This window comes from Mesocricetus auratus, unplaced genomic scaffold, assembly GCF_017639785.1.
Source record: "Mesocricetus auratus isolate SY011 unplaced genomic scaffold, BCM_Maur_2.0 Super-Scaffold_6730, whole genome shotgun sequence".
Classification (NCBI taxonomy): Eukaryota; Metazoa; Chordata; class Mammalia; order Rodentia; family Cricetidae; genus Mesocricetus; species Mesocricetus auratus.
In genome coordinates, this window is record NW_024429184.1 from 35,761,930 (window position 1) to 35,772,592 (window position 10,663).

Sequence of the window (10,663 nt, forward strand, 5' to 3'; positions counted from 1 at the left end):
GGTCAGTGACGCAGTTATGACTGCTCAAAGCTCTCCGGTGTCCCAAGCAGGTGAAGCTCCATAGGCCGCAGAGCGGACACCAAGTCTGCCTTCTTTGTGGTCTTGTCTTGGTTTGCTTAGACTTGAGACCTTTGACCTGGCCTGGCTTTCCCATTGCTGCAAGCAACGAGTTTTGTGGCGTTCTTAGTGCCACTGTTGCCCACTTTGCTGATAACCTGGGGTGAATAGTGAAAAGAGGCAAGGGACCGGTGACACTCAGCACTCCCACTTTAGAGATCTGAACACCGAGGCAACAAGTGATCCCTGGTCCTGTCTGTTGCTGTGAATTCAAGTTTCCAACAGAGAGCAGCTTAGGGCCCTCCCTCTTCGCGTGCCTACTAGCCAGAGCCACTCCTGATCCCGGAGGCACAACTGCCTCTTCTTGGGCAAAGCCACCGGAAGGAACCAGTGAGCGTGCTGCCCAGGCTCCTCTGTTCTGTTTTCTGAGAGGGGATCGGGGTGGGAGTGAGGACACAACATTATTGGAGCCTCTGTAGGAGTGTCCTGGTGGCTTCGGTGGTGCCAACGTGGGATTTGGGAAAAGGTGCTCGGAGTTGACCCAAATGCCTGCTATGACTTACCTGGGACCTTATTGAGAGACTGCGATGTTTTTTTGGTGGTGGTTTGTTTGCTGAAAAAAAAAAATAAGTAAAAACCCAGTCTTTTGGTTTTGGAGAAATTAGTGTCAGGACTTTCTCTTCGTGTTAAACTTAAAAGCAAAACAAGGTTTGAATTGATGAGTCGCCTCTGTGTGTGTGTGTGTGTGTGTGTGTGTGTGTGTGTGTGTGTGTATGGGGGGTGATTAACAACCCAGCAGAGAACTCCCCTCCCTTCAAGGCTGCAGCTTGATCCGCAGCACAGCACATCTCGTATGAAGCTCTTGACTCTGTGGCTGCCCCTACCCTCAGAGAAAGTGTGGGCCTTGAGTGCGACCCGACCCGGAGCAGTGATACTCAGCTGGCTTTGCCCTCTCCAACTGTTGTGGTGGCTTCATATTTTGGGGGCAAATCGGGGTATAAGGAACAACCAAAGCCGTTCTAAATGGTGGACTGGCCTGAACCCAATCCCTGAAATGGTGCTATGGTCGTTATTTAGAAAGTGTAGGTATTTTCTGGTGTTTCCCCATCAAGTACCTGCCTAACTTCTGTATGGCACACGCCAGAAATCAATAGAAGTTAACAAGTCCTCCAAACAGTCTCCATCTCTTTGTTTAATCTCCTTTACAATAAAGCCAAGGGGAGAGAATTAAGAATCTTTGAAGTAGACCAAGGCTCAAAGGAATCAGCCAAGTAGACTTAAAGTAGTCACTTATTTCCCAAAACTGGTTTGTCGGCGAACAATAAAAGGAAGTAAAATTTATGGAGAAATTATACAGTGGATTTGTCACTTAAAATATCGTAACTGTCTCGAGGACAATACCCCATGCTGAGGATTAATGGTCCCGCCGGACCTTTGATTCCCCAGCGTCTTTTCTTCGCCCTTGACAAATTGGATTTTTAGGAATGGGAAGGTCGCCTGGACCATTGTGTGCTAGCCATTCAGAGGCCTCGATTATGCAGGGGGCTGAGGGAACCACTCCATGTGACCCTCTCGGGTGGGACTCTGCAGCTGCTTCACAGCACAACTCTCTCACCAAACTCCGCGCCCTTGCGCTGGTGGTGCCAAAAGGCGCCCGCCCGGATTGAAAAGGCGCAGTGCATGCCCGCCCGCGTCACTCGGCAGGCAGAAGACGCACGTCGGGGTGCGGCTCCTTCATCGCATGAGGCTGCTCCTGGTTCTGTCACTCGCTCCTCGTGGAGGACCCCGCGAGTCCCAGCGCTTGCCTGGCGGCGGTGGCAACAATGCACGGAACTTCCCGCACTCCGGCCACCAGCGTGAACGCTGACTGCTGCATCCCCGCTGGCTTGCGCCTGGGGCCCGTGCCTGGCACCTTCAAGCTGGGCAAGTACCTGTCAGATCGCAGGGAACCAGGGCCCAAGAAAAAGGTACTGGGCCATTCTGGATCTCCGTCCCTTGCCGTTCTCCCTCCATTGCTGGGATCCAGGAAAGGGAGAGGAAAAGCGGAGAAAAGGGGGGTACCTGTTAATTCTGCAGGGTAGAATTATTCGACTGTCCTTAGAATGTCGCATAACTGAGCTGAGGGCTGAAGGGAGGGCAGAGCTGAGCCGGCAAGGCACAGACTCTAGTTCGGTGTGCCAGGGTCTGTAGGTTTGGGGGCCCGTGGGAACGGATAGTTTTCCCAGCGCTCTGCGGGTGTCCTCGACAAGGTGATGAGGGTTCCTAAGTTCCACCTCAACCCTTGCTTCTCTGGGCAAATGTACCCATTTTCCTCCGGAGGCATAGGATGGGAAGGACCCCCCCCCCGCCTCCTCCCTCCCTCCCCGCGGTTCTGTTCACTAGTTTGAAACTTACATTTTGCTTTAAACAAGTTAATCCCATTTCACAGAATGGATACTTCTTGTTGAGGCTCTTAGTTCTTGGACTGTACCAAGCCCCCATTTGCTTGCAGGTTTGGGTAGAAAATGGGCAGAGGATGAGCCAGGTGGTGATTAATTTTGATGCCAGTTGAGAGCCCCACCCTCGAGGGGACACCCATTTGGGACTCTCAGAGTCCAAGATCCCAGCTGAGAGGTGCCAGGGACAACTCTCCAACGCTGATACCCGCCTCCACCCCACCCCGTCTTGATCCCTGGCTATAGAGGGAATTTAAAGTCTCTTGCGGGGGGGGGGGGGGTGCCTTAGCTGTCAAGGACTGGCAGACAGCAACCGGGAAATTAAGTCAAAGGCTTGTTTAAAAAGGGAAGACCTTGGTTTTAGTAGCCGCCTAGAGCTTTCTTGCAAGAAGTGTTGTCTTCCGTGTCTGAGTGCAGGACCTTCCTTCTGGTGCTGGAAAGCCCCCCTGCCTCTCCTTCTGGTCACCCGGTTTTTTAGCTAACCACGCCTCTCTCTTTAAAAGCGATTTAATTGCTTTTAAATGGCCTGCTAGCTGCAGGCAAAATTTCTCTGTGCTGGCTTTGTTCTGAGCATTTCACCGCGGAGGTCACTTGCACCTAGGAGCAGCAGTACCAGAGAAATGGAGGGTTGAGAAACAGTGTAGGGGCACTGCACCAGGCTTCAGGACCAGCCTGGACCCCAGAACTGCACGTGGGGAGAGGTGGGGAGTGTTTTACAGCCAGATGCATCCCGGAGCTCTGAAAGGATGCCTTTTTCGGCTGGTGTTTCCAAGGTGTGTGGTGGTGGCCACGGTCCATGGTGGAGGTCCAGTCTACCACTCATGTCCCTTATTTCCCCATCCTCTAAACTGGGGCCCTAAGGAATTATTCTCCTAGCAACTCATAGAGGTTGGGTCCGAGAGGACACAGCCATTTTCCTGAGTTGGGTGGGATGGAGGGTAATCTTTCCTCTGGGCTGGGAGTCTGGATGTGGCAATGTGGGAGAATGACCACTGCTTGTATTGCAGGTGCGCATGGTGAGGGGGGAGCTGGTGGACGAGTCAGGGGACTCCCCTCTGGAGTGGATAGGGTTAATCCGGGCAGCCAGGAACCCCCAGGAACAGACTCTGGAAGCTGTGGCGGACTTGCCGGGAGGACAGGTACTGTCAGTGCCCCTCATTCTTGTCAATTCCAATTCCATCCGGAATGGTCCTCCCTAAGGCAGCCAGGCTTTTTATAAGCAAAGAACTTTGAAAGGCAAGAGTTCTTTAAACGTGCCAATGACCCTCCCTGTAAGGAAGATATTTTTGTTTTGCCATTTGAAGAATGAAGGATGAGATTGAAAGCTGTCCAATAGCTTCTCCAGGACCACAAAGTCAGCACTTGAACCTTTATTCTCAAGCATCAAGAAATAGCAGAGAACGTGGTTGTTGTTGTTATTACTATTACTATTATTATTATTGCATCCTAGATCTTCTATCGAGCATTGCGAGATGTCCAGCCAGGTGAAGAGCTGACTGTGTGGTATTCCAACTCCTTGGCTCAGTGGTTTGACATCCCCACAACTGCGACCCCAACTCATGATGAGAAAGGTACTGCCTGTAAGATGGTCTCCCCAATTGTGAGCCTTTCTGTAGAGAGGGAACTGCTTTGTTAAAACCAGCAGCAAACGATAACTGGGTAGTAGCCTGGTCCTCAGTGCAGAGGATTACTCCCCAATGAACTTCATGGCTTCTTTCTTTCCCATTGCATGCCCCAAATGACAAGTATTTAATTAATGAAGAACCAGTAAAGGAGATTTAATATGCTGCAGCAGTTTCTTCTTGAGTTCTAGACGCCAACGTTTAAACCTAGAATACTTTTTTAAAAAGTTCGAGGGTGCTCTTTATGTGTTAGTTTTTTGGGAAAGCATTGTCTTTGGCAGCGTTTTAGAAACATTATGGTACTTACAGCTGGTTCCTTGGCAGGTACTGGTTCCTTTAAGGTCCTTCCTTAAAATGGTATTTCTTCATTTCCCCCTACTAAGTCTACTTAAATTGAATCTGGGATGTATCCCAGTTTCTTCTCAGATTTATTTGATTCCTTCCAAGCCAAGAACCAATGCATGCAAATTAAGGGGCAGCAACTAAAGAGGAACACATTTCAAATCCTCCACACAGCAGCATTGAAGGTCATTTCCTGTGGGAAGAAGGCTGGGAGGGGCTAAAATAGTCAAGGTCTTGAGAGTCCCTGCTCAATCCTTCATAAAGCTTCCCCTGGCCTTCTTTCCCTTCTTGCTAATTGTTTCAGCTTGTTTATAATTTCTCCCAAGAAGCTATTTTTTTCACAGACTACAAAAAAGTGTTCCAAAATAGTTTAACACACTCTCCTCCATAACTGCCACTCCACTGTATGCGTTTAGAAACAGGTAAATATTGATACAAGTGTAATTAGGACACACTTCATGATCTGGACAGGTTATTTAGAGAAATGAGTCATTTCACTTCAAAGTACTGCTGCCTTCTGCAAGCTAATTCTATTTGTTTTAAAATAGATTTGCATGGCCAATATTCATAAGAATTATCATAACTTAGTTTGTTCATTGAGCCACATTTTCAGAATCTTTTGTTAAGTTTTTTAGTAATAATGCAGCTAGCTGTCTCCTAGGGGAACTCTCAAACTGGCCACTCCACAATAAATCGTGCCAGCCACTTCTGCACAGAACATTTTTCCATAGGGACAACCAGAGAAAAGCTATTTGTTTAACCCATGTATTTTATTACAGTCAACTGGTTTTCTAAATGCCATATGGCAACTGATAATAAAAAATCCATCATTTCACTGCTGGGGAAGCCTATTTTGAATGTGACATTTCTACACTGGGCATGTCTGAAATCTTTAAAGTTACATGAGGAGGTGGAGCAAGGTCATTTATGAAAGGTGTTTGACTCACTTGACAACAGTTGAACCTTAGGATCTGCAGAACCTGTTGATGAAGATAAGCTGGAAAATCAATGTGAGGAATAAAACACACACACACACACACACACACACACACACACACACACACACACTTGTCTTAACTTTTGGGAAGAGGAAGTACTTTTTTTTTTTTTTTTTTGGTTTTTACGAGACAGGGTTTCTCTGTATTGTTTTGGAGGCTGTCAGTCCAGCCTGGCCTCGAACTCACAGAGATCCGCCTGCCTCTGCCTCCCGAGTGCTGGGATTAAAGGCGTGCGCCACCACTGCCCGGCGAGGAAGTACTTTTTACAGTAGTGGCTAGCTTCAGTTATTTTCAACTTCATAGAAAGATTGAGTTATTGCCCCTTCATTTAAGAACCAAGAGTACCTGGCTTTGCATTGGCAGAGCCCTTCTGGAACAGACTGAAAACTCTTGAAGAGCTGCTGTAGCAAAGGACTTTTGAAACTCCAAGAAAACCAAAGGGTCACCTTCCTCTTTTTCCAGGGATTGTTTTACGTAGATGTTTCACACAGGCAGCAGGAATATTGAGATGCTCTTATGGTTAGAGAATTATAAGCAAATCCTCTGTTCCCCCTATTTCTCCCAGCTCTCCTTTGCCCTCTATTGGAATAAACTGCTCCCTTCAGGGGAGACAGTCTTACTATACAGCCCTGGCTTGCCTGGAACTTACTCTGTAGGCCAAGCTGGCCTCAAACTCACAAAGATCCACCTGCTTCTGCTTTCCGAGTGCTGGGATTAAAGGCGTGTGCCACCATGACAAGCTCTGTAGTAATGCTTTAAAGTGGGGAATGCACATAAAGAAGGAGAGTGTAATGCTTTTTGTTGTTGTTGTTTTTTTTTGTTTTTTGTTTTTGGTTGTTCTGAGAAAGGCGAGAAAGGGTTTCTCTGTGGTTTTGGAGGCTGTCCTGGAACTAGCTGTTGTAGATCAGACTGGTCTTGAACTCACAGAGATCTGCCTGCCTCTGCCTCCCCAGTGCTGAGATTAAAGGCCACCATCACCACCACCACTGCCCGGTTTTCTAGTGAATGTTAAGGGACCTACAGTTTACTCTGGTATTGCCTTGTGGCCCAATCAGCTTCTTTCTCACAGGCATATTTAGCATTATCAGTCAATCATTTTAAAACATTTTGCGTTTGTATGCACAGCAGTACATAGAAATTAGTTCCTAGCACCTGATCAGTAGGTGTCTCATGCACTCCTCTCTGGATTGTGTTCAGAGACTCCAGCAAGTCAAGACAGTTCCAATGTAAGGGACACAAAGAGCTGAAACCAGGCAAGCACCACTCATGGCAGGGAACTCGGCACTTTTAAAAGCAGAGTGCCTTTCTCGTTTGTCTACATTTATTAAATGAAATATATCTCTCTCAAGTACTTTTCTAAGCTTGTGTCTGCGCACCTATCTAGGGGTTAATTAACTTCCAGGTAGAACTGATGAGACAATACTCCAGAATCCTTCTCAGAATATAATCAACTCATCATAGAATACCAGGAGGTAGGGCTTTTTTCTTCAGTCCAATCAGACGAAGTTGAAATGGGAAATAAGGATGCACACAGTTTTGAAGGATAGCAAGCCACAATCCTTATGTGGGGATTCATTTGGTCACGCTCCAGGAAATCCTCGGGCAAGTGTTTAAGTCTGGGAGGGGGTAGAAAGGGCAGAGAGCCCACACAAAAGACATTGTTATATGAAAAGGAATGATTACATATGGCCCATACATACAGGATATTGTCTCGCCTGGTAATGAGGCGCTCACGACTATTAGATTGGCCTTTGTTCAGTTTATCCAAACTCCTTGACATACGCCACCTATTCTGTAAACGCCAACAGATGGGCACAGGCACAGCATAGCCTCAACACTTGATTTAAGGCAACAGCTGCTCTCTGCTCTTCCCGGTCAGCCTTCCTGAGCCCTGCTCTTCCAAGGGAGATTTACTACGAGGGCTTGGAGGAAGTCTTCATTGGAAAGGCTCAGGTCACCTGTTTTGCTATTTGAGTAGGATGGAAGAGACAAGAGTTGGCTGTTTACACGCTTTGGGAGGGTCTACACACATTGATAGGGTTTCCCGAACTTTATCTCTCTCTCGGTCCTAAGACCCTTATTCCCCTCTCCACCCCCCCCCCCAACCACCACGCGATTGTGCCACACTGTGGGTCAAAACCTGGGCTTTGCCCGGTGCGCTGGCACTTTCCTCCTGTCCCCTTTTCTTCTCACGGGGTTACTCTCCCACTCTTTTGCCCAGGGGAGGAGCGCTACATCTGCTGGTACTGCTGGAGGACGTTTAGATACCCCAACAGTCTCAAGGCACACCTGCGTTTTCACTGCGTGCTCAGCGGCGGCGGGGGCCGTGCCTTCTTGCATCAGGAGCACGCGGCCAGGCCCGGTGGTGGCCCGACGGCAGAAGGCCTTGGCCTCCCTCCGAAACCCACCGCTCCGGACTTGACCTCAGCGGTGCATGCAGGCGCTCTGCGGCCCCAGGCACAGGCCCCTCAACTCGCCCAGGCATTCGGGGCGCGGGAGAGCATCAAGCGCGAGGGTTCCTTGGCGCCCCCGGCCACCTCACCATCTCCGGGCAAGTGGGGAACTCCAAGGAAGGGCAAAGAGCAGTCAGATCGCGCCCTGGATTCCAGCGGGGTGCCCCGCGCACACAGTCACTTCCTGGGCATAGTGGGCGGCTCCGGAGCCGGCGGTGGTGGCGGCGGCTTGACTTTCTACCCCGGCGCGCGATCCGCTTTCAAACCCGCTGGCCTGGCCCGGGCAGCCTCGCAGGGCGACCCCTACCGGGAAGAGGGCGGCGGCAAGGGACCCGGGCTGGCATTGGGCCGGCTGCTGGGCGGGGGCCGAGCGGGCGGGCGCCCCGGCAGTGGGGAAAGCCCAGCTGGCCACCATCACCATCACCACCACGCTCATCACCACCATCACCACCCCAAGTGCCTGCTCGCGGGGGACCCGTCGCCACCCGGTCTGGCGTGTCCCGGGGCCCTGCGAGCCTTCCCCCTGCTAGCAGGCCACACGGAGGAGGTGTCCGCCTTCAAGCACGTGGAGCGCGCCCCGCCCGCCGCTGCCGCGCTGCCCGCCGCGCGCTACGCTGCTCTCCCCGCACCCGGGCTCCCCCTGGAGCGTTGCACGCTGCCGCCCCTCGACGCCACCGGCGGCCTCAAAGCCTACTCCGGCAGCGAGTGCAGTCCCCTGCCCGCGGTCATGCCGGCCTTCACGGTGTACAGCGGGGACCTGCTCTACGGCCCCCCTGCCGCCTACTACCCGCTCAAGCTGCACTTGGGCGGGCTGCTCAAATACCCCGAATCCATCTCCTATTTGAGCGGGCCCGCGGCGGCGGCAGCGGCAGCGGCGATCGGCCCGGCCGAGCTGGGCTCCCTGGCCAGCATCGACCGCGAGATCGCCATGCACACGCAGCAGCTGTCCGAGATGGCAGTCGGGAAGGGTCGCGCCCGCCTGGACTCGGGGACGCTGCCTCCTGCCGTAGTGGCGGCGGCTGGCAGCGGCGGCGGGGGCGCAGTGGGCAAGCCCAAGACGGGCCACTTGTGCCTCTACTGCGGCAAACTGTACTCGCGCAAGTACGGGCTCAAGATCCACATGCGGACGCACACCGGCTACAAGCCGCTCAAGTGCAAGGTGTGCTTGCGGCCCTTCGGCGACCCCAGCAACCTCAACAAGCACATCCGACTGCACGCGGAGGGCAACACGCCCTATCGCTGTGAGTTCTGCGGCAAGGTGCTGGTGCGCCGCCGGGACCTGGAGCGTCACGTCAAGTCCCGCCACCCGGGCCAGAGCCTGATCGCCAAGGCGGGCGACGGCCCGGGTGCAGAGCCGGGCTATGCCCTGGAGCCTGGGGATCCCAAGAGCGAGGACAGTGATGTGGATGTCTGCTTCACCGACGACCAGAGCGACCCCGAGGCTGGGGGCCGAGGCCAGCGCGACTCCTAACATTCCCGAGCAAGGGGGAGGGGCGTGGACAGAGTAGAGTGAAGTGGTGACAGGAAGGACTTGGGTGATTATTCTGGGGAAGATGTCGGATTTGGAACAGTGAGCACACCCCTATCCCCCGCCACCCCCCCCCCGCTCTGCAGTGGGGCAGCGTTTAAGAATGGGTTGAAAAGCAGCCACAGAGCAACCCAGAGGATGTGGGTCTCCACAATTCAGGCCTCTAGACTGGAGCGCGCTCTCCCTGAAGGCATTTTGGTCTTGGGACTCAGCATCACGTCAATTCAAGTATTTCACTGCCCTCAAAGGTGATGATTTTAGCCGCCATGCATTCTTAAAACGTTCTTTTCTGTGGAGGAACTCGTGCCTTTTGAAAAGATGTTTCGCGTGAATCTTATGTTAGCGTTTCACTGAGTAGGCAAAACAGTAGATGTGACACCCACACACTTGTTTCCGTTTTTAATATCCGTTCTCCGGTCAAAGGCCACTTCTTGCCACGTTGAGTATACTGTGGTAGTGGATGTACAAATTGGTCAAGTTGCAATTATTTATGAGAGAATAATGATAAATGTAAAATAACGCATGCATCTAAGAGCACGCAATATATAAAATTTTAAAGATTATCCTATTTGGTAGAGTCCACAAATGTGTATGTTGTTTTATAATGAATGATGTACAGTGTTGCTCTTGTTTCCATTTTGTGCAATCTTTAAGAATAATAAAGATACAAATGAGAGTTCAATTGCGTGGCAACTTCAGAGGACCCTTCAAAGAAGTAGTCTAGTTCGAAAACCACCTTTGGGGAGATTTCACAACAAGGCAAGTCACAGGAGATTTATATTATTTGCAGAATTAATGTTACTCAGGGTTGTACAGAGAACAGGCAAAATCCATCGACTTCTAAAACCATTGTTCGGGCTACATGTTTTTATGTTCACTTCCAGAACCTTCAAGGAAAAACAAACAACACCAAAAACAAACAAACAACAACAACAACAGCAAAAAATCTTCACATATGTTTCCTTGTTGTCTACCATTTTGACAGAGCTTACCTTGGGGACATAAGAGGAAATTTGCTCCAAGCCTTTTATGGGTCATGCATTTTAGTATTAATTCAACAAACACCACAGGTTGTTGGAGGTGTGACAGTCTCCTTTCCCTTTGTAGTTCTTCCAGTGACTTTGTGTGTCAGTTTTGGTTCCATTTTATGAAAGAGAAAATGTAATTGATCACAGTGTATAGACAATAATTAGGGTAGCAAAATCATTAGTTATTTTTAAAAGCTGAT

General features: G+C 50.6%; 1 protein-coding gene across 1 annotated transcript; it reads left to right on the forward strand.

Annotated features, from left to right (window-relative positions):
- Positions 1–1,737: 1,737 nt before the first annotated feature.
- Positions 1,738–9,378, forward strand: Prdm13 (PR/SET domain 13). Its single transcript, XM_005066223.2, is given in 5 exon segments — positions 1,738–1,798; positions 1,801–2,024; positions 3,500–3,631; positions 3,943–4,063; positions 7,676–9,378. Coding segments are annotated over 5 exon segments (2,241 nt in total).
- The last annotated feature ends 1,285 nt before the right edge of the window (positions 9,379–10,663 follow it).